Consider the following 24319-nt stretch of genomic DNA (forward strand, 5'->3'; position numbering starts at 1 on the left):
ATTGCGAAAAAGTTCAATAGGAGTTTGTTTCACCCGTCTTTGTTTGATTCACAATCTTATGCACCTCTAATTTGTAATTAAAATACTTTAAGACCAACCTCGTTCCCCAGGCCCACACGGGCCCTGGTTATCTTCAACGAAAATCGTCACCAAACCCCGGAACCAATGAGATTCGAGCATTTGAAAACATATTTCAAAAAAGCTTTTTACCACATTTCGGACACTGAAAACGGCGTCAAATATTCTAAAATTGACGAAGAATTATTTTTTAGAAATCTCGCGGCCGTAGGGGATAGTTTTTCACGGCCGGAAATATCCGAAGTTGAGACGGAAAAACCGAATTAATCAAGAAGGAAATTTTATAAATTTTAATCTCATCCAGAATGCAAATGGTGTCATTTTGAACTAGGTACGGTACCTACTACACCTACCTACTACCAACTACCTAACCTACTGATGCCATAGTGATGGGTAAAATAGTGGCAAGAGGCTTTGGCTTCGCCGGCTCATTGCGGCTTTGCAGTCGGGTACTAGTATGAATCGTTTAAAATAAAAAAAGCCTTCAATTTCTGATATTTTGCCTTTTCATTTGGGCTTCCCAATTGAAGCCCCGCCCATAGGGCGGGTACCGTTGTTAGTTTTACAAATGGATGAAGTTGGAGTAAAAATGTGCTAAACCCGGCTGCAACCTGCTGCTGAACAACTTTTAAAACGACAACAACAAAAAGGCTGCCAGGGCCACTCGACCAGGATGAAGGATTTGAAAGGGTGGAAAAGAAGAATGAAGGTGATTTGTGGAGACCAGAGCACGAGAGAAGTGAAAGGTGAAGGGATGAGTAAAACTTTCCAGGAATAATATCGGAGTAGTTTGGGAATGACTTGTCAAAACCCTTTGGCAGTTGGTAATGTGCAGGCCAAATGGCATCTTAGGACACATATACGCAAGGGCTATATGCTTGAGTTGCGGTAATGCTCACCTTCAACAAGTCTGACCTGGTTACATTTTTTTTTTTTTTTTGTGTACAACATCGAGGCTCGTGTAAGAGCTAACATCAATCACAAAAAAAAAACTGACACACAAAACATACAATAAAGGGAGCGGGAGACAAGATGGGGAGAGGGAAGCACACAAGTACAACAGCAGAGAACAGGGACATCGGGAGATCTGTGGGAAGGAGAGGGCTTGGGGGGAGGAAGCATGGGAAGGGGCGTGTGGTGGTGGTGGTGGTGGGGGTGGGAGAGGTATAAAACACATGGACACTGCTTGGACTTCCAGGAAAGAAGTTGGTATTTCAAAAAAGTGGATCTGGGGTGAATTAACGGGGGTAGAAGAGATCAAGGTTTTGGATGGGGGAAGATAAGAGATGGTGATGAACAGCTGCTTTAAAGACCTGAAGGGATGAGTGGGATTGAAGAGAGTGAGGCAGTTTGTTCCAGAGGCGGGAGAAAAGAGGAATGGAGGAATGGAGGAGTGAAGGTGAGCAGAGAGTCTTGATTTTGGCAATTTCACCAGAAGAGGGTTGCTGGTTGATTGATGCCAGTATTGGTCACCTTGGAAGTTTTGAGGACCCATTAGAGCATGGCTCATGAAAGATATTGAGAACTAAAATGGTTCTGGCACTGCCAGGTCTTAATTATGAAGAAACAATTATGGGGGGAAAAAAAGACTAATGATGATGTTAATGGTATTTGAGATGTGTAAAGGCTTTCCTTAAGCTTGATGTGAACACGTGGCAACAAATGCATTGGAATCGATCTTCAAAAGTGGGAAATGAGCATCACGATTCACAGGCCAGGAGCGATTGAATGATTACTTTGGTTTTCAACCCTTCAGTATCCGATCTGATTTGTGCTTTGATCTCCCTGGACCAATGTTCGACACCACTGGTGGCCGGTCATCATTTTTGCACTGGACTGTGGGTCTTTTGGGTTGCATTTGATTCAAATAAATGAGGAAAGGTTACTTTAATGCAAGTTGGGTCCAAACTTCATGTTTTTCCAAGATGCGAATGAGAATCTTTTTTTAATACGATGCTATATAATCTTTGTATTTGTTTGAATTTTTTTTTCAATTTTGTTGAATTTGTTTGATTTGAATTTGTTTGAAAATTGATTTGAAATTGTTTGAAATCAATTTGTTGAAAATTGATTTGAAATTTCTTTGAAAATCAATTTGTTTGAAACATTGAAAGATTGTTTATGAGCAATTTGCATATTTTCACATTTTCGGTCGAAGATTGTGAGGAAAGATTCACGTCCACTTGTTGAATTTTCTTGTGTACTCTACCATTTTGCAAAGACACAATTGGAGATTATCTTGTGCTTCCAATACCAATTTCCCCAAATTGTTCGCTAGTTGTTGGCAAGCAATTTTTTTCTTCTTCTTCTTTGTGGTTGGTCTTTTTCCAGTAGATTGAGGCTTTGGGGCCTAAATTTCTCCGTTTTAACGGTTGCTCTACGTAAGCAGAATTGCTCGTGGTATTGTAAATCTGCCGCTCTGCAGCCCTTTCTGCTGCCGAGCCTGTCCTTGGTGCTAGTTTTATCCGCGGCTGCCAAGTACTTTGCATGACAAATGGAATCTGGCTGCCTCGCTATGGACTGAAGTGAGAATGGGCATGACAGAGTGCTAAAGAGCTATTGGTGTGTCGCATGTTTGTGTACGACCTGTGTGGCATTGGATTCAAAGGGTTAAAGTCCAAGTACTGACAAATGCTGTAATCTCACGAAAAAGTTTTTAATTTCTCTTTGGTAACTATTAGATATCTGCTTCAAATGCTAATCGTAAGTGTTAGAGTGGAGTTTGTTCCACTTGGCTTTCTTTGATTTCCTACCATCCTGGTTATTGACCAAACAACGACCACCAGAGGTGCTCGTGGGACGTCGGATCAGGCAGGTGACGTACTTTGCTCGGAAGATAAATCAAAATTGCTGCTTAAATGTAAACCAGAGGTTCCTCTTGCAATTGCTGCAGTATTGAGTTGTGTTCTCCTTGGTTATATATTGATTTCAAGTTCTCCTTGCACTTCTGAGAATTTTTTTTTTTTTTGCGCATTCTCCGCAGCTGAATCCTGATGATCTCGATCCAGGGAGGCTTCGGTGCATCCCAAACTACCAGAAACCCAAAACGCTGGGCAGGATTGCCGGACTGAAAGAGCTCCGTTTAGCAGCACAGGCTGAGGAAGAGAATATCGTAAATGGACAGGTGTGTCTGTCTGCCTCAAGTTTTCCTTTTTTTTCCCTGTAATCAATGTAATTCCATCACGGTGTCCTCATACCAGTGTCAGAACAATCTCCTCACCTGTACGGTATTTTGTTTTTATTGTAAACAGGATCATTCGGTTCCTATAGATTCTCCACAGAGAAGGACTAATTGTGGAACGCTTCCCTCAAGAGACTCCGTCGATGGTACAAGAAAATGGGTTTCACCCCCGCATTCCACGGTACCTTCGCTGCCGTCTTCCCTCAGCTCAACACCGTCGGTTACCCCGCCACAATCTCCCTCGCTTTCACCCTCGCCAGTTTTCTCCCCCAATTGTGTATCCCGGGCCAATGTTTCTTCTCCAGAAGATAGGGTCGGTTCGCCATATAGCTCCATGTCTTCACCACATGGAGGAACATCAAGGCAGCACTCACGTCAGTCTTCAGTGTCTTGTGAGTATAACTTATTTTCATCGAACCGTTGTATTTGCTTGCTGTACATTTGCTGGTAGAAGGAAAAACAATTTCCTGATTGATTATCCGTGCACACCTGTCAACTCTCCTTTATTAGTCCCCTACCGGTGTACACCAGAGGGGACTACAGGTTTGCACTCCGTCCGTCCCTCCGTCTGTCAGTCCGTCACGCAAAGAACAGTTTTATGGAATTTTTTACTAAACTCTTAATGCTAATGATTTCAAACTTGGTACATGGTTTCCTCATGATAAGTTACAGATCAAGTTCGAACTTCACGACGTTTCGATCATTTTTGACAAAGTTATGGCACTTTGAACTTTGGTAATTTCCCCAACAGTTTTCCGGACGACAGACTGCCGGTAGGGGACATGTATTGCAGCGCAATACTCAGAATGCTTGTTTCTTCTTTGTTTGTATGCAGCACTTGGCTGTGAGTAGTATAATTTGCCATGTGACACAGTTGACCGTACATCCGAGGGACAACATCCACGTTAATGGATTTGCCTGCATTGCCAGTTTGTAGCTAGGCCCTGTCAGGATTCAAAACGAGGCTCAGATACAAGTGTGCATACCTGTAGGTTATCCTGCCTGCCAGGTGGTTCTGTTTGGGAATCATTTTAAACACTTCCCAAATGTCTCGTCTTCGTTTGTTGTTTAATCTCCAATGAACGACTTGACAATAAATTTGCTGTTGGTACTGTCACCTCGTATGGAATGTTGTGGAGTATAAACTTGAGCAACTTGTTTCTTGATTTTTCAAAACTACTTTTCAACTGCAGGTAACTTCAGGTATAAATTGTCCGATTGTGCGTGTCCGATAGAGCTTGACCTTGTGGTCTTTTTTTTCTTTTTCTGAACAGCTGTTTTCAACATGGCTAATCCTGGGTCAAACCACGAGCTTCTGGAGGAGTTGAAGACGAAGCGGAAGTTAAAGCCAACGCAACAGAGCAAGGGTTTTACCAGAGTATTCTCTGGAAGTGGACGCAAGGTAAACTTTGAAATTGGAGCTACCATGGACACCCCATCCCCATGTTCCTTGTCCACGGCCCCTCCAACTTGCTGTCATACCAGCCACAAAATGCATCACATGACAATTCAGTGCTTTGATTTAAGTTCTAACAAGGGCTCTGGGATGGTCATTGTAGATCATTAACATTGTCCCTGGACAACATCCTGTGTTCCTGCATTCCAAAAACATTGCACGTAGATGAATGAAGGCCCATCCTTTCCTCCCCACCCCAAAACCCTGGCAGCACCTAATACAAATTTAATGTTTAACACCTGTCATTTACCTCGTGACATTTGAATTACAACTTTGTTTCAACTCTTACTGCACACTTTCAAAGTACATGCTGCCCTGCGTTGTGGGTAGGGTTGGAAGGGGGGGAATATGTACTTATAGTTTGGGAGAATTCAATCAAGTGGGTTTATTCTGCAATAGCACAGTCGTAATGACTACTCTCACTATTTGACTGCTTGCCTGACCAACAGAGCCAGTCGAGCTTTGTGAAGCAGGAACCCGGGTCCCAGCCTCAATCACCAGAGATCAACGGGTCCAATTTGGCACCACATACGAAACCCGAGGAACTGATCACCAAGGTGCCCACCGTGGACCACAAAGGCTTACCCATTCCGGAATGGAAACGTGAAATGATGTTCAAAAAACTCCACCGCAAGCTGTCGAAGGAATGACCAGGTATGCTGAGGAGGAAACTATTGTTCTGCTATATTTGTCGGCTGTATGTGTGGTGGGTGTACGCCTTGCCTTGTGTCGCCTGTATAATTTATTTACTAGTGCCGAGTTCGTGCGGGCAAACACTAGCGTGGTAACCCGAGACGACTGTATGGATAGAGTTGTCTCACCCTGGCACCAATAGGTGATTCACCTTTATGTTTGAGTTTAGCTCATCCAGTTATCATGCTGACTAACATTACCGATATAGTGAATAATGTGATGCTTCAATTATCAGATGTAAAAGGTGATGCGCAGGAATGAGTATTGTCTGACTTCTGTCCATTTAAATGAATGGCTAAAGCCCTGTGTTGGAAAATAAATGTTGCTGTGTAAAGTTTTCTACATCAATAGGATTGCTTATGGTGAAGTTTTTGATAAACGAATTGCTTGTTTTGTAAATCGTTACTAAAAAAAGAAAAGAACCACTTTTAGAGGCCATTTTCCCTGCAGAGTGGGGGTTGGCCTTTTTGGGAACCTTGGTCCCCTTTTTTGAAGCTATGTTTTATGGCCGGATGCTCTTCCTGCCGCCCACCCTGTTGGTCGCCTCTTGCGACACACAGGGAATTACCAAGGAACTGGTACTCAATTTGCCAACTTCAGAAGGATGACAGGCTGAGTCAACCCCCCTGTTGATAATTCAGCGATCGACTGGGATTTGAACCCAGGATCTTGGGATCCCAAGACAGCACCCTAACTGCTAAGCCAACACCAGGCTCAAACACAAGCTAATCATATATTATATTAAAATGTTTTCGATACCTCCCCTTCCCTGTCCCCCAAAGTTATTTGTGAATTTGAACATTGCAAAGTACTTCGAAGGTGTATTCAAAAACCTGAGCATTTTGAGAGTTTCCGCTTCGACGATGTGCTTGCCCGCCCCTCTCGCTTCAGTGTCTGCTAACTTTGCGACTTTTCAGTGTCCGCTAACTTTGTGCGACTTGTGTTGCTACAGAAACATCCTGTGCTTGCATTTCGATTTTAAAAAGGAGACGTCGGAGCTCGACGTGACTTCTCTGTGGCGAAGACTGCGTTGGGAGAGGAATAACCGGCCGGTTTTTATACCGAGAAGGTCGTCCGAGTCGAGTGAGCAAGGCGATTTGAGTACGAGGGGCTCTTTGAGCCAAGGTTTCTGCTTGCTCTGAAATGAGTGCAGATCTGTATTCTAATCTTAACAAAAATACAAATACTTTTGTTTCCTTCGACCAGTGTACCGGTTGCCATCGCTTTGCTTTGCATTACGTTCTTTTCTTGATCTATGACACAAGCTGCTGTACATGGTGAAATGAAATGCATGTTTACTACGCATCATGTATTTAATCTGGTTTTGTGTAATTTTTATTTTATTTTTGGTGATGTAATAACGTCATGTGTGTCAAAACCAAAAAGCGGTTCATTTGGGGCCCAAAATATTGCCGCATGCACAGGATTGGCTGTACTGTCGTTATGGTTTCAAATTGTCTTCTTTGTAGCTCTTGGATCGCTTTCATAAAATAACTCGTCGAAATTGTGGGAAATTGGCCGAAGCAATTTGTGGCCATTTTGTTTCAAAACAGCAAGTGGTGTGTACATGGTACCTTCAGGATGTACAGGGGATGCATGTAGCACTCCTTTAACCAGCACTTTTAAAAATAACCCATAAGCACTTCCTTTATTTCTTTTTTCCCCTTTTTTTGAATAGCTGTAAAACTACAATTCATTAACTTCTTGGGTTTGTCAAATTCATCAAATTCGAACACCAACGTTCGAGTTTCCTCTTGTTTTGTGGCATGAAGTAGGGTATTAGGATAGAGTATGGTTTAAGAAATGCATAACCTTCACCCTGATCCTAAAAGGAATTGGCATCATTACCCCAGATTTGATTTTGTGACTAAAGGACTAATATGGTTTAAACGGTTATCTCATCTTATGCTGTAAATGCAGAATACCTGTTCGTTCTATGTCTAGTCTTGGGCTGTAGTTTAAGTGCCGTGCAATTAACCAGGAATGGTCCTTGCGAAGGTGGAATGATTATGGCTGGTACAGTCTTGTTATGTAATCGTGATTTTGATGCATCTAAAGTTGTAAATTTTCGATCTTTTTTGTACATTTCGGTAAATATCTGACGACAAAACTTTTGTTTAACAAAGTGTGGTTCTTGACTTTGAAGATTTTGCTCTAACTTGTCTACGGAAAAGTACCGTTACATTTGTGACCTATTCCCTAATGGATCACATCCATTTTCGACCCATCTGCTAGAGTAAGTTTGTTGCATTGTACATCTATACTCGGGTGATTTAACCCTATATTTTCCCATTTGTTTGATTTTTATTCTAATAACTGTATACCTGCCTTTGTACAATGATACTATCTGAATATATTTTGCACTTGCTAGTTCACCCTGTGATAAGGTAATTTTGCACTCTGTCTCCAATTATACAGATCAAATCTTTAGCAGTAAAGACTATATTTCATTTGTATGTAACACTTGAGGAAAAGTATAAATGTTCCAACTAACTTATGTGGTGTTTCATACTTGTGTTTGAAACATTATAGTGTTAACCCAGATATAATACAAAGATCCATTGCTGTTTTGTCTAATTTCCATATAAATGTATTTGTTTTTGTGAAATCCACAGCGCTTTGCCTACCTACTATCTCCATGGTGTGCTTGCCATTCCAAAATGGGAGTGAGACTCCAATACTGAATCTTAAAATTTTCCACAATGTAGAGTTTTTGGTATTTAAGGAACAAGTGCAATGTAAATGTTTGGAGGACGGAAGCCCATTATAAAAGTTGGTGGGTTGCTAGATTTGGAAGGTCCATTGATGCTTCCTTCAGTTGGCCATATTCCTTCATGGATAGCTGTTGCCCTCCAACTTTGAGTATCTGGATGGGTGCAGTGGTCTTGAAGGAGAGCCTGCTTGATCGTGAAGCTCATGGGCTTTTGTCCTAGCTCTTAATAATTATATTGGTGGTTCAAATTTAACCTGGACTTGTACTAACCATGTACACAAATCTACGAATGAATAACTAAATGACAGAGGACAGTAAAGTCGTGGAAGCAGTTTTCAATGAACAGAAATTTAAATTTGCTATTTTACAATCTTGGTTTCTGGTAATTAGGCTGAGGCCTATTATTCCTGATATGTGAAACACCGTGCAACCCATGCCTGCAGAAAACGGATTTTTTTTGATTTTTTTGGGGGGAGGTCAGCCACATTTTTCATCCAATCATGCAACTTTGTTTTAAAAATTCCCCATGGGTAGGCACTCACATGTCGAAAGTTGTCGAATGCTCACATGATTGTGGAGAAAAGGAATCGAAAAGCAAATAAAGGTGAAAAAGGTGAGGGCTTTGCTGGCATTCCACATGGTCAAAGATGGTTGTGGACACCCCTTACGAGTAAGAGTACCTACCATATGATTTTGTTCTAAGCATGCAACATGTTCTTCTAATACTAACTTTATTTGGGCAGTGTATAGGCAACTGACAGCTCCCTTAATCACTCCCGAAAAAAAACCAATAAAAAAAAAAAACCCATGTTACGTGCATGAAGTAAAAACATACATACTGATTACAATTCAAAACACCTCCTTGCCTTGGAAAATGTGGGGACAGGAATACTGTACTGTAAAGGGTTGGGTTTTGCAGTACCCTCCCACCTGGAGTGGTGCTACAGGATACACTTACATAGAGAATTTGCGTCATCCCACCCTCCCACAAGATAACAAAGATAAAAACACCCCTATGCACTAATTTGGGTTACGCTGTTCCTATTTCATGAGCTCCATTAGCAAGTCTGTATGTAATCGGGCCAGAACTGTAGGAGTAGCGCGACGGACAAATGAACTGGTCTGTGAATTATAGTAAGGATCCCTGCTGTGTGAAACATGCAGCAGGAATTACCGATTCCTGCAGAAAAGCGATACATATTTTTTGGAACGCCGGCTGCATTTTCCATCCCGTCATGTACCTGTGTATGAAACTAGCTTTTAACATTGCATGTATTTTTATTTTTATTAGTCAACTTGGTTGTGGGGTGGCTTTGAAGGCCATAAAATGCACAGTCTTTCCTTCGTGTTCATTTGCACAATGGCCTTGGCTGATGCTCTACCGCAGGGTCAAGGATGCTTGTGGACACCTATTACTGGTAGTAATTTTATTTGTATAGCATTGTTTGCCTATGGATACAAGGTGCTGAACGAAATGGTGGAAGGGGTTGAAAGAGCAAATTGAGGTGCTGTCTGTGAGGTGCTCGATCCACAATGCAGCATATTATTGTGAACAGTGTGTGCCAAGGTATTTGACAATTTCTTAGTCAATGTAAAAATTAAGATCTCCTTTGTTATTTTCTTTTTAGAACACACTCGAGGAACCACAGCACAGAGGTGACTGGATTGACAAAATGGGGAAAACGGAGACTAGTGGGGAAAGCAAACACGAGTGGAATTTCACAAGGGTCAGAGCAGGGATTGTGGGTATCTTAAAGTTCAACACAATGGTAATTATGCAATAACTAGGGGTTGGTTGAGGCCCAGCCAGACAACCAGGGTTGGCAGAAGGGTGGGAAGTCGCTAGTTTCAACCCCATCTGAGTCGTGACAAAGTAGAACAGCACTCTTCGAAGTCGCCCGATATACCTCCGCCCATATTACATCATCATACATAAGTGTACAAAGTCCGATTTAAATCCCTTCAGCCGTTCTCAAGTATCAAATTTTTACCTGACATGACCTCTCTCTCTCCTTTGATACCAAAATCGAATAAGCATCACTGCTTCAAAAGTTAGCTCAGTAACAATTTTTACCTAACGGGACCTTTGACCTCTTGACCCATAATCTAATCAGTTAATCTTTGCATCATCATACATACTTGCATCAACTTTGACTTGATCCCTTCAACTGTTAGGTTATCGCGGTAACAAAAACCTAACAGACGGACAACCCGAAACCATGCTTCCGGTGGCTTCGTCGGTGGATGCATAAAAATGGTACTTGCTGCTTCCTTGCTTGCTCAGTATAACCCATGCCAAGAAACTACCATGGCACTAACCCATGCCAACACCGCAAAGAGTTGGACCTGAAATCAAGTTGAGGGCAAATTTCTAAAGTGTTTGTGCTTCTCAGCAAGTCAGGACACGGAAGAGATTAGCAGAAAGTGGAAATACAGTATAGGAAAGTATTATGAGGCTTCCAGAACTTTCTGGTTTTTATCCACAATATGGCTGCCGTCACCCAGGGAAAAGCACGTCACCCCCTTGCAGGCCATGTTAACGTGAAGCAAATTCACCGATTATATTGTAGCCTTCTGCTGCATGTCAAATACCAAAACGAGTTATGGTAAATTCACTTTATTGTAGCTACAGTCAGCTAAATTCGGAGAGAAGTCAGGAAATAAATGGTCCTTTACCCACAACAGAATCTGCATTCAAATATACAAGGAAGGTTGCAGGGGTAGACTATTCCAATGATTCCTGTACAATATTAACTTAATCCATTTATGCTACACCATGTACAGTATATTTCAAATGTAAATCCCATTCAACTCTATAAACACCACATTTATACCGCCATCTCCCTGAAGATGCAAAATGGCACAATTATTGGTAGACCCCTTCACTCCCCCGACCCCACAATTAAAACTCATGCTGCCCCTCAATTTGGCCCCATACAGATCCAAGTAAGGTCAAGGAAATCAATTTCAAATGACAGAAATACTGGACATTTGGCGCTTTGATCTATAGTATAAAAGCTACACAATGGTGTAATTTCTTCATTAGTTCTGCGTGACAAAACTGCACAAGGAAAGAAATTATATAAAACTCGTTTCCGGCCATCGACATGTTAGTCACTTACAGATGTAGTCCACAACAAAGTTGTGGTAACAAGAACAGCCAAGAACAGATTGTGGAAATGTTTTGATTTGAAAGGGGAAGAGGGTATAACGAGGCTTTCCCAAAATCAAATCTTATCTTTAAAATAATTTGGTTCAAACAAATAGTGGAAGAGACCATTCAAACGCGGTGGAGCTAACACGCATGAGGGAGGTACTCGAGGCACAGGTGGTCTCCGCTTTAAAAATACACCAGAGTACAAGGAGCAGGTGTGTCCCAGCCAACGCCGCTGCCAAGCAGGTGTGATCGGATTCGTTTCTGGCCGACAAACAGATCAACAGGAACAATTGAAAATTCTGTGCCACACCCATTGTCTTTATCCTCCATGCGGAGGAATGCTCAAAGTGCCAACAGGTACAGTAATTCGAGTGGCCAGGCTGAGCCGTACCTAGCGTTTCCAATCAAAGACGAGCGTGACGTCTCAGTCATTTGGAATGGCTGTGTTGCAGTTCCCATGGTAGATGTGAACCGCTCCGTTGCATCTGAAATAATCGTCGAAGACTGCCGCATAACCCTGCTGTCGCCACCATGTGCAAAGTTGTCGGTTCCAACTGCAGGAGAGCACGTGGAAGAGTTCGGGGTGCACCACACCCACCAATGTGAAAAAGTCCTGGTCACCCAGGTGTCCCTGAAAGTGAAACATCTCCGCGAGGAGCTCAACGGCGGCAGGTGTGAGGAGCTCGTTGTAAATTACCGAGCGGCGCAAGCGGTTCAAGTCCAACAGCAGGACTCCGCTATTGAAGCCGGGGAACCCATGCGGTGGAGGTTCTCCGACCGGCGTGCCTCCATTTTCACGTTTGTACTGCCATAGTGTGTGTCTGGAAGAGGTAAAAATGAGAAGTGCGAGGTACCTACAGTTACAAATATAAAAAGTCTGATTTTAAAATAAAACATGATTATAAAAGCTGTTGCATCATTTTCAAACGATTAATCATTTAAAAAACAATTCACCTTATATAAAAAAGATTCAACAGAATGGCCAAACTTTCTGGGACCTCATCCCAGGGATTGTGTCGAATGATTCGTGAGGATGCAGATATTTTGTAAATATTCCGTTATAAACAAATAGATTTGACATTTTAAGCAAGGTATCATTTCAATCAGCTGTTCGTACACCAAAGGAAAAGCAACCAAGTACAGATACATTCAATATGTACACCGCCCCCATGCCAAATAAATAAACATTCTCTGCAGCACAGAGACGGTATTGGGAGGGAGAGGTGTACAATAATTTATTGATTAATTGTGTTGTTAAAAAAAATCAAACAATTATCATAAAATGATTAATTTCTTAATCAATTGGCTTAATTTAATTAATTCTTAATTTATTAATTAATAATTGGCATACCTCAACCTATTAATTCTTAATTAATTCTTAATTTCTTAATCAATCAATTGACATACCTCAACCACCAGTTTCATCCGAAGCTGTAAATTTTTGAAAATTAATTGTCGTTAAATGAAAAAAAAAAAATGAAGAAGCTAATCAATAAATAATTAAATGATTAATCAATAAATCAAAAATATCCTTTATAGCCACATCACTTGGTCATTGTCATGTCCAAATATCAGCTTCCTAGCTCAAAAGGTTTGTGAGGTATTGCCCAGATGAGAAAGAAAATAAATAAGTGATTAATAATGAAAATAAATAAATAATAATGGTAAAATAATTAAATTATTAATCAATTGCCTAATAATACCTAAACCAACACCGTTTCATCCAAATCTGTAACTTTAAAAAAAGGTATTAAGTCAATCGCATAATTAAATAATAAATCGATTAATTGAGAGACTACCACCTTTAGAGGCCATTTTTCCCCACAGAGAAGGGGTTGGCCTTTTTCGGGCACCTTGGTCCCCTTTTTGAAGCAATGTTTCATGGCCGGATGCCCTTCCTGCCACCAATCCTGTTAGTCGCCTCTTGCGACACACAGGGAATTACCAGTGAACTGGTACTCAATTTGCCGACTTCAGAAAGATGACAGGCTGAGTCAACCCCCCTGGCGTTAATTCAGCGATCGACCAAGATTCGAACCCAGGATCCTAGGATCCCAAGCCGGCACACTAACCGCTAAGCCAACACCAGGCTTGATATGGGGGCTAAGCCAACACCGCTAAGCCAATAAATCGATTAATTGATTAATCAATAAATCAAAAATACCCTTTACAACCAAAGCACTTCTTCATTGTCGTGTCCAAATATCAGCTTCCTAACTGAAAAGGTGCCTGAGATATTTTGATAAATGAAATGAAATAAATGTAAAAAAGCTAAATGAAAACAAAAGGTTTATAACTTTGGTGCACCAACAATAAAAATGTTTGGATTTTTTTTATCCCCATCCCACAGCATTCCCAAATTACCATCTTCACTTACCTGTGTATGGTAGACTTTCCACGATTTTGAAGGAGATAGGGTATATGGAGTTATTTGGACCTTTTCTGGTGAAGAATTATGGTTTCCCAAGGAGGGTCATATTTTTAATCCTCCTCTTTCTCTTTGAATGAATGAATGAATGATCGTTTTAAGGCCATTTTCCCCGCAAGAGCAGGGGTTAGCCTTGCGGGCCCCATGACAATCATGGTTCCCTGTTTGAGGCAATGTTTTTATATAATGGACACAATTATTTCCACGTTATTGTGGGGGAGGGATTGTGCTTGTGTGGTTGGCTGAAGGAAGTTTTTGGCCAAAGTCTTTCACGAACCCACTAGCCAGGCCTGAACAGAATGATCTAAGACCAAGATATTTTTTGCAGCAGCATAGCATATGGCAGGTGTGTTCTACTCTCAAACTTCTATATCGGTCCGTGTTGTTTTACCTGTAGACGGGTTGCATCTCATATGCGATTCCTATGGCGGCGTTCACTTTAAACTGATCAAACTCGGTGAAGAGTAGCCGGATGCTGGTCTTGAACTTCAGGTCAAGGTCCAACAGAATGATTCGTTCCACATCTGCTCACAGTGTCGTGAAGATTTTAGAAAAAAATAAATAATTATATAGCAACAGGAGGATGAGTGAGAGAAAATCAAAAGTATCACAGCAAAGCAACATGAAGAGGAGGAAAATAAAGAGGGTGGAGGAATCGACAGTAACTCCATACCGAGGGGAAGAATACGATGCATCGCTACGGACAGGAAGAATATGGAGTCGCCGAAATACGAACTCGTTCCTGCACTGAAATGTCTCTGCATCGTCTGGACCAGGGGGACCAGCTGTGCAGCCAGCTGCTGGGCCGAATGCAAAGACACCTGCACACGCAGATCAAAAATCATAAACACTACACGCATCAGGCAGGTAAATAGGTGTCGACAAACTGCAGAGCAAGGAATGAAGCATTTCATACACCATTTGGGAAACTACATGAGTGCGGTCTAGGAAACAAACAAACACTACGTCAACCTTGAACGTTATGTCTTCATGTCTGTTGCATTACGGAGCAGCAACCCCTTTCAAGCACACCTTCGGAATGTGGTTCACCTGCAAGACTTTCAGGTTTTGCCATCACAATGTTGGTATTTTGCTGTCATAAAGATGAAGACATAAAGTTTCGTCAAAAAGTGTTATCCAATACGAGGGTGTTCATAATTCGTGGGCCCTCATGTGGCCGCTGTTTTCTCACAATGCAAGGTGGGATGTCTACCTGTCTAAGAGAAGTGAATTCTTGCAGAAATGTTTCTCTAAGGTTCACTTGGCTGCGCCTGGGTCAGTTTGAGGGTAGAGGAATAGCAGCTGAAACCCGAATCCTATCCAGGTTCCTCCTTATGACTCCATCTTTGCTCTTTACTTCTGGTTCCTTCTGATGACTCCATCTTTGCTCTTTACTTCTTGTGGTTCCCTCTTATGACTCCATCTTTGCTCTTTACTTCTTCTGGTTCCTTCTGATGACTACATCTTTGCTCTTTACTTCTTCTGGTACCTTCTGATGACTCCATCTTTGCTCTTTACTTCTTCTGGTTCCCTCTGATGACTCCATCTTTGCTCTTTACTCCTTCTGGTACCTTCTGATGACTCAATCTTTGCTCTTTACTTCTTCTGGTTCCCTCTGATGACTCCATCTTTGCTCTTTACTTCTTCTGGTACCTTCTGATGACTCCATCTTTGCTCTTTACTTCTTCTGGTTCCCTCTGATGACTCCATCTTTGCTCTTTACTTCTTCTGGTTCCTTCTGATGACTCCATCTTTGCTCTTTACTTCTTCTGGTTCCTTCTGATGACTCCAATGCAGTATTTGGTTTTCCATTTTATTACCTATACTGCACAAGGGATATGGAACTTGTGCATGGTACCAGTTCAAAGGACAACTGTTATAAATAATAGCACAGAATCTCTTATACCCACATCTTGCATGCAGACCAGACAGCTGGCTTAATGACTCCTCCAAAAGATGGCGCTTTCTCCAAATGCAACTACTTCTGGATATCAGGGATGCCTCTTCGCGGTGGTTGTACCCCCCCTCTCCCCCCACAGCAAGTCGGGGGCCAAATCTTCCCCATTCTTCCATGATTCGTTAGGGCAGCATGGTGCCGGTCGGTCCCAATGCTTTCCCTCTTGTCTCTGTCTCTGTCTCTTCTCGCTCTTTCTGTCGTGGCCCTGACTTCGTGAAGGCGGGGGTACACCATCCTAGATGTGGGGAATATCTGGGTCGCTCAAAGAAGATCAATCGGCTGTCTCCATGCCGCGGGCTTGTTCGAGAAAACTACCCGGAACTGTACAACAACAACAACAACAGCAACAACAACAACAACAACAACACAAAATCCTTCTGGCTGGGCATGGGATAGCAGTTTTAGTCAGATCCAATTTGTTGATCAATCAAAGCAAGGATCATAGGACAGGTGAGCACTCTAGCTATCAAACTATCTTGTAACTCTTAGCCTATGAAGAATGCTGACAATCCAGTGTTCGAGTCAAAATGTACCTTGGTAGCAAAAGCAGCTCTGCTCAGAAAGGCGGATAGCAGCTTCTCACCGAGAGCTCTGCTCGACTCATCAGTCACCAAGTGAAAATGCAAAATTTCATCATCTGTTAGAAAATAATTCCAATCAAAAATAACCATAGTTACACAGGTGGTCTTTTTTATTTTCCTTGTTCTGAGGCTAATGGAGAAGCCTATACACAAAGCACATGCAGGGTAACTACAACCCAAGATAAGTGTACCTCTAGGTATACCCATCCATACAAAATGGGTAGACACAGGAGTACACAAATCAAGGGCTAAAATATATAATTGTATTTCCACATGAATCCCATTAACATTAGTAGGCAATGGACAAATTAACTCAGTATATGGGTTCTGTGACAGGCATGTTACTCTACCTTAACCGTGGTGCTGTAGTTTACATGTTCTAATGACTCCAACAGCTATACCAGCAGTTTGTCATTTTGTACTAACACCTGTAGTGGCAGCCATGCTGGGAACATCAAAGGGTAGGTGCCAGACTGGAAGAACTCCCCTCACCGAAACATATTGGGAAACGTGGTGGGCATTCCAAAACCCCTCAACATGGTGTTACTGTCTGAAAAATGTCCCTGCACCTCTCAAATTATTGATTATTTATAGGAGTGCTCAGAGGAAGAGAAGAATCTATATCGGAGATTCTTATTATACACGACATGACCAAAACTATGTGGACACCCAAACATCACACATCTTATTCCAAATTAATGGGCATAAATATGGAGTTGCCCCCCCCCCCCCCCCTTTGCTGCTATAACAGCCTCCACTCTTCTGGGAAGGCTTTCCACTAGATGTTAGAACATTGCTGCGGGGATTTGCTTCCATTAGCCACAATAACTTAGTGAGGTCGGGCACTGATGTTGGGCGATTAGGCCTGGCTCGCTGTCGGCGTCCCAATTCATCCCAAAGGTGTTCAATGGGATTGAGGTCAGATCTTTGTGCAGGCCAGTCAAGTTCTTCCACACCAATCTCGACAAACCATTTCTGTATGGACCTCGCTTTGTGCACGGGGGCATTGTCATGCTGAAACAGGAAAGGGCCTTCCCCAAACTGTTGCCACAAAGTTGGAAGCACACAATCGTCTAGAATATCATTGTATGCTGCAGCGTTAATATTTCCATTCACTGGAACTAAGGGGCCGAGCCTGAACCATGAGAAACAGCCCCAGACTTTTATTCCTCCTCCACCAAACATTACAGTTGCCACTACGCATTCGGGCAGGTGGCGTTCTCCTGGCATCTGCCAAACCCAGATTTGTCCGTCGGATTGCCAGATGGTGAAGCGCGATTCATCACTCCAGAGAACGCGTTTCCACTGCTCCAGAGTCCAATGGCGGTGAGCTTTACAGCACTCCAGCCAATGCTTGGCAGTGCGCATGGTGATCTTAGGCTTGTGTGAGGCTGCTCGGCCATGGAAACCCATTTCACGAAAGTTCCGACGAACAGTTGTTGTGCTGACGTTGCTTCCAGGGCAGTTTGGAACTCGGTAGTGAGTGTTGCAACCGAGGACAGACGATTTTTACATGATGCCGCGCTTCAGCACTCGGCGGTCCCGTTCTGTGAGCTTGTGTGGCCTACCATTTCGTGGCTGAGCTGTTGTTGCTCCTAGACGTTTCCACTTCACAATAACAGCACTTACAGTTGACTGGGGCAGCTCTAGCAGGGCAGAAATTTGATGAACTGACTTGTTGGAAAGGTGGCATCCTATGACGGTGTCACGTTGAAAGTCACTGAGCTCTTCAGTGCGGCCCATTCCACTGCCAATGTTTGTCTATGGAAATTGCATGGCTGTGTGCTAGATCATATGTGCATGTCAGCAATGGTTTTGGCTGAAATAGCCAAATCCACTAATTAGAAGGGGTGTCCACATACTTTTGGTCATGTAGTGTGTATATATACAGGGAGTTTCAAAAAGAGTGATACAACTTTAAAGGTTTTTTTTTTTTGTTTTTTTTGTGCACAAGACCGAGGCTCGTATAAGAGCTCGCGTGTACATTAAACACATCAGCACATAAAACACAAAAAACATAAACGGACATAAAACATAATAAAGGGAGGGGGGACAATATGGGGAGAGAGAGGGAAGCACACGAGTACAACAGTAGAGAGCAGGGACATCGGGAGATCTGTGGAAGGGAGAGGGCTGGGGGTGGGGGGGGGGGAAGGGGTACACGGTATAAAACAAATTGCCACGACTAGGAATTTCAGAAATGAAGTCAGAGATTGAAAGAGGTGGATTTGGGGTGTATTAACGGGGGTAGAAAAGATCAAGGTTTTGGATGGGGGAATATAAGAGATGGTGGTGAACAGCTGTTTTAAAGATTTAGAGGGAGGAGTGGGATTGAAGAGAGTGTGGGAGTTTGCTCCAGAGGTGGGAAAAAAGAGGAATGAAAGAGTGAAGGTGAGCAGAGAGACTTGATTTTGGCAGTTTCAGAAGAAGAGGGTTGCTGGTAGTTCTTGTGTGTCCTGCAGGAATATTTGGGGGACAGCACAGACAGAGCTGGGGGAGCTAGGCCAGAGAGGAGTCGGTATAAGGCAGAAAGACCACCAACCTGCCTGCGGTGACAGAGTGAAAGCCCCTCAGAATCAGCTTTATCGCAGGAGATTCCAATTATTCTGAAAGCTTTGGTTTCTACAGCGTGAAGCCGAGCTAGGTGTGAGGCAAGAGCACCAGCACCAAGAGCACCAGCCAAGAGCACCGGAGGAGAGAACGGTATTCCATCAAGCTGCGGATGAAAGCCTTGTATGTGGTGAGGAGCTCAGAGGTGCCAAGGAAGGACTTTGCATGACGGAGGATGCCCAGTCGGCGACTGGCTTTGGACGCCAGCTTGGAAATGTGGTTTTCCCAGGAAAGATCATCGCTGATAGTGAGGCCCAAAACCTTGAGTTACAGAACTTCTTGGAGAGGATTGTTGAGAAAGTAGATGGGAGGGTTGTCCATTCGGTCTTTTCGGAGAGACATAGTAAGTGTGAGATTTGTCAGGATTGAAAGACATGTTCCACTTGTTTGACCAGTCTGTGCTTTTATCCAGGTCTGCAGAGAGTGAGGAGGCTGCAGACTGCCAATCTGAGGGATGAGGAATGGAGCGGCAGAGAGTGGAGTCATAAGCAAAGAGATAGAGAGGATTTACCAGAGAGTCTGAGAGATCATTGATGAAGACCAGAAAAAGCACAGGGCCCAGAACACTGCCTTGGGGAACTCCAGCCTGAACAGGAAGAGGAGATGAGAGAAACCCATTCAGGGCCACATGTTGACGACGACTAGAGAGGAAGTCCGCCAGCCATGCGTGGAGATTTCCATGGATACCAAAGGAGGAGAGTTTGGTGAGCAGAGCGGGGTGCCAGACCGTGTCGAAGGCACGTGATATGTCGAGGGAGACAGCTCTAATTTCCTGTTTGGCATTGAGGACCTCCATCCATTGTTGAGACGGCAGAAGCAGCATGTCCAGAGTAGAGTGACCTGGTCTGAAACCAAAATGATGATCAGAGATCAAGCCTTAAGAAACAGAAACCTCAGGGACATGAACCAAACATTTCTCAGGAACATGAAACCGTATGACATAGTATTTTCTATCACTGATTGCTATTGCAGTCCGTTACTGCTAGAGTTAGTGAGAGGCCAAGGTCTGAAATTGGCATTTACGCAAAATCCTTGCAATTGACGTTCTCGATGTGTGCCCCTCTGCGGTTCAGACAGGCAGTGATCCTGACTCCAAAGTTCTGTCCAACTTTCCTGTCGGGCTCAGGTGGGTCTGCCCCCCAGAAAATATTGTTGTGGTTGTTGATGGCACTGTTCAAGTGGAAATGGGCTTCATCACTGAACCACATCAGGTTGATCCAGCTTGGGTACAGCTACATCCTGTCACTGAGCCAATTGCACATATCAAGTCTCCTTCTCATGTCATCTTGAATCAGTTTATGCCGAATTCGGATGATGTTTGGGAAAAGCTTCAGTTCCTTAGTGAGGATACGCCAGACTGATGTTGGTTTGATGCCCAGATCCTGGGAGTGCCGGTGGTGGGACTTCTTGGGACTGACCATTGCAGAATACCGGATGGCGTCAATGTTGGCTTGGCTCTTGGTTATTGATACTGGCCTGCCACTGTTGCCATTGTTTGGTTGTGCATTGTACCCTTGTGCTCAAAATGTTTCCCAATACATGGAATGGCACAATTTGTGGACCCGTCACGTGTTCTGAGGTCGTATTCCCGGCAGAACCTCCGGCGGGTATCGACATATCATTTAGTCTCATATCACAAAGCCACCACTTTTGTCTTCTGCTCCACTGTCAATGGCATAGTTGAGCTATGGAGATAGAAATCCCAGGGAACAAATACCACGATAACACCACCAAACCCTGAAAAGGTAAACGGTATTGGTCAAAAAACTGGCATGAAGTCAAAGTTGTATCAATCTTTTTGAAGCACCATATATATATATATATATATATATATATATATATATATACAGTATATATATATATATATATATATATATATCTCTATGTATATATATATATATATATATATATATATATATATATATATATATATATATATATATATAAAATAAAATCGGGAGATTAAATAAGACGCAGACGTAGCTTCACGACGGTCGATCTTTAATTCTCGACAAGCTTTTGACCAACAAAGGTCTTCTTCTTAATCGTCCGCAAGTTCAGCGGAAGACGAAGAAGAAGACCGTTGTTGGTCGAAAGCTTGTCGAGAATTAAAGATCGACCGTCCTGAAGCTACGTCTGCGTCTTATTTAATCTCCCGATTATTTATTTTATACAAATGAGACGCCCTGCTTGTACTGTGCAGTTTCTATTATTTCTCACAGTTATATATATATATATATATATATATATATATATATATATATATATATATATATATATATATATATATATATATATCTATCTATCTATCTATAATTCCAGTAATCTCTGTGTGTCTGTGTGTGTGTATGCGACCGCTGTTTCTCGACAACCACGGGTCCGATATACTTGAAACTTGCCAGGTATATTGCTGGGGACCCGAGGATGTGCCTTTTCAAGGTTTCATATTAATCGGAGAAGTAGTTACCGAGCTATGGCGATTTCTTTACCAAACTCCGCAAGCCGTTCGCTTTGGACCAAACCATTTCATGTAAATAGAGGGGGGGATTGTCACCGTACTCGCAAGCCGTTCGCTTTGGACCAAACCATTTCATGTAAATAGAGGGGGGGGATTGTCACCGTACTCGCAAGCCGTCCGCTTTGGCTTTGCGAATAGACCAAACCATTTCATGTAAATAGAGGGGGGGGGATATAATTTTGTACGGGCATGCCCCAGTATATATATATATATATACAGTCACGTGTAAAAGTAAGTACACCCCATGTAAAGTTTTGACTTTTTCAACATATTTCAACATACAGCTATTTGATCTTCATTTCAACAATATTGATAGATAAAGGTGATATAATATTACAAATATCATGAAATATTTACATTTTGTAGTCCCTTGTATAATTTAAATATACATAAATGCAAATTTCGCATGTGGAAAAAGTAAGTACACCCTTGGCTCTAATAGGTGGTATTGTCCCCTTTGTCAGAAACAACCTCAAGTAGGCGTTTTTTACAACTGTCTACCTGTCTCTGACATCGACTGGGAGAAATTTTTGCCCACTCCTCCATGCAGAATTCTTTCAGCTGTGCGATGTTTGAGGGGTTTCTTGCATGCACAGCTCGTTTCAAATCCCCCCACATCTCGATGGGATTTAGATCCGGGCTTTGACTTGGCCAATCCAGAACCCTCCATTTCTTTCTTTTCAGCCATTCCTTGGTGGATTTTCTGGTATGTTTCGGGTCATTGTCATGTTGCAAGGTCCACCTTCGGTTGAGCTTCAACTTTCCAACAGATGGCCTCACATTATCCTCAAGCACCCTATGGTACAATGAAGAATTCATAGTGGATTCTATGATGGTGAGCTGCCCAGGCCCTGATGCAGCAAAGCTGCTGCAAAGCATAATATTTCCACGACCATGCTTTACAGTTGTATCAGGTTCTTGTGGTCAAATGCTGTCTTTGGTTTTCGCCAAACATGTCTTCTGGTACTGTGGCCAAATAGCTATACCTTTGACTCATCTGTCCAGAGCACATTGTTCCAGAAGTGCTGATCCTTGCCTAGGTGTTCATTGGCAAACTTTAGTCTTGCGCTGATGTTCTTTCTGGACAGCAAAGGTTTCCTCCTGGCACACCTCCGATGTAGATAAAATTTGTGCAGCGTCTTTCTTATGGTAGACTCGTGCACTTTGACATCAACAGTGGAAAGAGCTACCTGTAGGTCCCGTGATGACATTCTGGGGTTCTTAGAGACATATTTCAGCATCTTGCGGTCTGCTCTCGGGCTGAACTTGCTGGGGCGGCCTGGCCTGAACAAGTTGGCAGTTGTTTGGAATCTTCTCCACTTGTAGATGATCTTCCGGACAGTCGAATGATTGATTTCAAATTGTTTGGAGATCTTTTTTAATCCCTTCCCAGACTCGTAGGCATCTATAACCTTCTTTCTGAAGGCCTCAGAGAGCTCTTTTGATCTAGGCATGGTGACGCCGCACACTTCAACAACAACGAGCAAACCAAACGAAATGTCTGAGGTTTAAATAAGACAGGTTCCTCCAAGATCCTCTCTATCGATGTTCTAATCATTTGCACCTGAGCTGGTGCACCTGATTCTAATTTTAAGTATTTGAAGTAGTGATAAATGTAGATTGTAGGGGTGTGCTTACTTTTTCCATATGCGAAATTTGCATTTATGTTTATTTAAATTATACAATGGACTACAAAATGTAAATGAAATGAATGAATGAATGATCGTTTTAAGGCCATTTCTCCCCACTGGAGCAGGGGTTAGCCTTGCGGGCCCCATGACAATTATGGTTCCCTGTTTGAGGCAATGTTTTTATGGCCGGATGCCCTTCCTGACGCCAACCTTCCTTACGATGGGCAGGGACTACAAAATGTAAATGTTTCATGATATTTGTTATATTATATCACCTTTATCTATCAATATTGTTGAAATGAAGATCAAATAGCTGTATGTTGAAATATGTTGAAAAAGTCAAAACTTTACATGGGGTGTACTTACTTTTTCACGTGACTGTATATATATATAAAATTATATATATATATATATATATATATATATATATATATATATATATATATATATATATATATATATATATATATAAATATATATATACATACATATATATATATATATATAAATATATATATACATACACATATATATATATCTGAGGAGTGTCTGACTTGTTTTTGTTGCTTTTAAGTGGTGAAGCTGCTTCAATATTTGGCTATGTCCATCCGTCCATCAGAAAATTAAGAAGAACCTAACACACATGTTTAATTCTAAAGTGTTCTAAACGATCATTCTAATGGGTTTTAAAGGGTGTTTTTAAAACGGTAATTGAAATTGTTTTTTTTTTATATACTGAATCGAGGCTCGTGAAAGAGCTGACAACCGCGAGGGAAAGACAGTACAGGGGGACCGCGAGGGAAAGACAGCACAGGGGGACCGCGAGGGAAAGACAGCACAGGGGGACCACGAGGGAAAGACAGCACAGGGGGACCACGAGGGAAAGACAGCACAGGGGGACCACGAGGGAAAGACAGCACAGGGGGACCGCGAGGGAAAGACAGCACAGAGGGACCGCGAGGGAAAGACAGCACAGAGGGACCGCGAGGGAAAGACAGCACAGAGGGACCGCGAGGGAAAGACAGCACAGAGGGGACCGCGAGGGAAAGACAGCACAGAGGGACCGCGAGGGAAAGACAGCACAGAGGGACCGCGAGGGAAAGACAGCACAGAGGGACCGCGAGGGAAAGACAGAACAGAGGGGACCGCGAGGGAAAGACAGCACATGGGTTATAAACGGTAATTATAAAGAGTTTCGTTTGTTTCCAGGCTTTGCCTATTTCATATTAAAAATGCCAAACTGAACTGCTTCCTTTGGACACAGGTGCAATTTTCTTTGTATACATAGTCGAGGCTCGTGGAAGAGCAACAAAGGA

General features: G+C 42.6%; 2 protein-coding genes across 8 annotated transcripts in view; one reads left to right on the top strand and one right to left on the bottom strand.

Moving 5' to 3' along the window:
- The window catches only part of LOC137424963 (uncharacterized), a 33654-nt gene extending 24916 nt beyond the window's left edge, over window positions 1–8738 (top strand). The window contains exons 2-6 of the mRNA XM_068112889.2: window positions 3062–3202; window positions 3330–3651; window positions 4534–4661; window positions 5165–5369; window positions 6361–8738. Coding sequence (XP_067968990.2) covers window positions 3062–3202; window positions 3330–3651; window positions 4534–4661; window positions 5165–5365 — 792 coding nt within the window. The 3' untranslated portion in view covers window positions 5366–5369; window positions 6361–8738. The remainder of the gene's footprint in view (window positions 1–3061; window positions 3203–3329; window positions 3652–4533; window positions 4662–5164; window positions 5370–6360) is intronic.
- Window positions 8739–10722: 1984 nt separating this feature from the next.
- The window catches only part of XXYLT1 (xyloside xylosyltransferase 1), a 32503-nt gene continuing 18906 nt past the window's right edge, over window positions 10723–24319 (bottom strand). For 4 of the 7 annotated variants that reach the window (XM_068112892.2, XM_078776128.1, XM_068112893.2 and 1 more), the window contains 4 exons: window positions 16197–16300; window positions 14380–14527; window positions 14098–14230; window positions 10723–12099 (listed from right to left, as the gene is read on the bottom strand). In XM_068112892.2, the coding sequence (XP_067968993.2) occupies window positions 11703–12099; window positions 14098–14230; window positions 14380–14527; window positions 16197–16300 (782 nt within the window). In that variant the 3' untranslated portion in view covers window positions 10723–11702. The remainder of the gene's footprint in view (window positions 12100–14097; window positions 14231–14379; window positions 14528–16196; window positions 16301–24319) is intronic. The other 3 variants (XM_078776129.1, XM_078776130.1, XM_078776127.1) reach the window with 1 other exon arrangement.

The sequence above is a fragment of the Myxine glutinosa genome, chromosome 4 (genome assembly GCF_964187855.1).
Source record: "Myxine glutinosa chromosome 4, kmMyxGlut1.1, whole genome shotgun sequence".
In the NCBI taxonomy this organism is placed as follows: Eukaryota; Metazoa; Chordata; class Myxini; order Myxiniformes; family Myxinidae; genus Myxine; species Myxine glutinosa.